This window comes from Gekko japonicus, unplaced genomic scaffold (assembly GCF_001447785.1).
Source record: "Gekko japonicus isolate JY-2015 unplaced genomic scaffold, Gekko_japonicus_V1.1 scaffold966, whole genome shotgun sequence".
NCBI lineage: Eukaryota > Metazoa > Chordata > Lepidosauria > Squamata > Gekkonidae > Gekko > Gekko japonicus.
Window position 1 is genome coordinate 678,721 of NW_015169202.1, and position 1,440 is coordinate 680,160.

The window sequence follows — 1,440 nt, forward strand, 5'->3', positions numbered from 1 at the left end:
GTTGCCAGCTCCAGGTTGGGAAATTCCTGGAGATTTTGTGGTGGAGTCTACAGAAGCCAGTTTGGAGAGGGGTGGGAGCTCAGACAGGTACAATGCCATAGACTCCACCCTCCAAACCAGTGATTTCCTCTTGGGAACCACTGTTGCCAATCTACAGGTGAGGGCTGGAGATCACTCAGAATTACAACTGCTCTTCAGATGGCAGAGATCAGTTCCCCTGATGAAAACAGTAGACTCTGTGCCATTATACCCTGCTGAGGTCTCTACAGCAAATTGACACTGAGTGCACAAGGCCAGGGCACCCACTCAGAGCCTCTTTCTAGAGCTCGTTGTATTTATTTCCAGCCTTATTCCTAGTTTTGAATACTGAATCCACACATGCAGGGAGAAAGTCAGCACAGGGCTTCATAAGCACCATTAGCAGACTGTGTGCAGGGGGCTTGCATACTGACCACCTTCACAAACTTAAATCTTATGTAAGTAGGAGGAAAGGGGGACTGGGGAAAACCCCAATACCCACCCTCCCCCCAAAATATTTTTATACAATAAGAGTCTAATACTGAAATGTTTCCCATGGCAGCCATTTTGTGTGGATGCCCTCTGTCCTCTCTCAGAATTCTAGAAGTGCCCACAGGCGAGATAATGTTGGGAACCCAGCTGTTCAGGAACAAGAGGATGTTGAAAATTATTAGAAATACAGTATTGTCTTATATCAATGTTAAGTTTCAACTCCCTTACACCAAATAGTTCTCCAGCATTCTACAAAAGAAGAAACAAAGACCTCCACTCCCACGTTATCTTTAAACCATTTATTTATAATAATATGGGTTTGCATTAACAGCTTACAACTTTATTCGATAGTGAATAGGTTAATATTTACACTGAAACCGGAGCACTCTATTAAACAGGGCTAAGGTGACAGAACAGGACAAAGACAGACACAAATAAAACAAAAGTCAGAGGAAGTGTGATAGTGAACATACCACAAGCTTTAGTATCCTTGCCCCCCACCCTCCAATTCATTTGGGTGGTTTTAGGGCAATTAGCATTTCTTGAGCCGACTGGCTGGAAGTTTAGATTTGTCTAAGTCATCAAAATACGGGTGGTTCAGGGCCGTGCGCCCAGAAATTCTCTTTGCAGGGTCGTAGATTAACATTTTCTGAAAGACAAATAAAAGTTGTTTGCTAAGTCACCTATGACACGAGCGACACAAAGAGGTCAGGATCCAAAAGAACCGTGTATTCAGAATACAAAATGTTCTCCTCAGTCAGTAGCCCTCACTTGCTATGGAAACCAAGGAAAATTGCGGAAGCAGGAGGGTTCAATTAACAATTGTATTGGCGTAATGGAAGCTCCTCTCCATACACCGAGTTTGGATCCCAGCCTGTCAATAATGGCGCCTCTGTTGAGTACAACTTACAATACTTGAAGGATGGGTGA

At 43.7% G+C, this 1,440-nt stretch overlaps 1 protein-coding gene across 1 annotated transcript in view; it reads right to left on the reverse strand.

Moving 5' to 3' along the window:
• Positions 1 to 829: 829 nt before the first annotated feature.
• The window catches only part of CDK1 (cyclin-dependent kinase 1), an 11,402-nt gene continuing 10,791 nt past the window's right edge, over positions 830 to 1,440 (reverse strand). Inside the window, exon 5 of the mRNA XM_015416344.1 lies at positions 830 to 1,159. Within this exon, the coding sequence (XP_015271830.1) occupies positions 1,043 to 1,159 (117 nt within the window). The 3' untranslated portion in view covers positions 830 to 1,042. The remainder of the gene's footprint in view (positions 1,160 to 1,440) is intronic.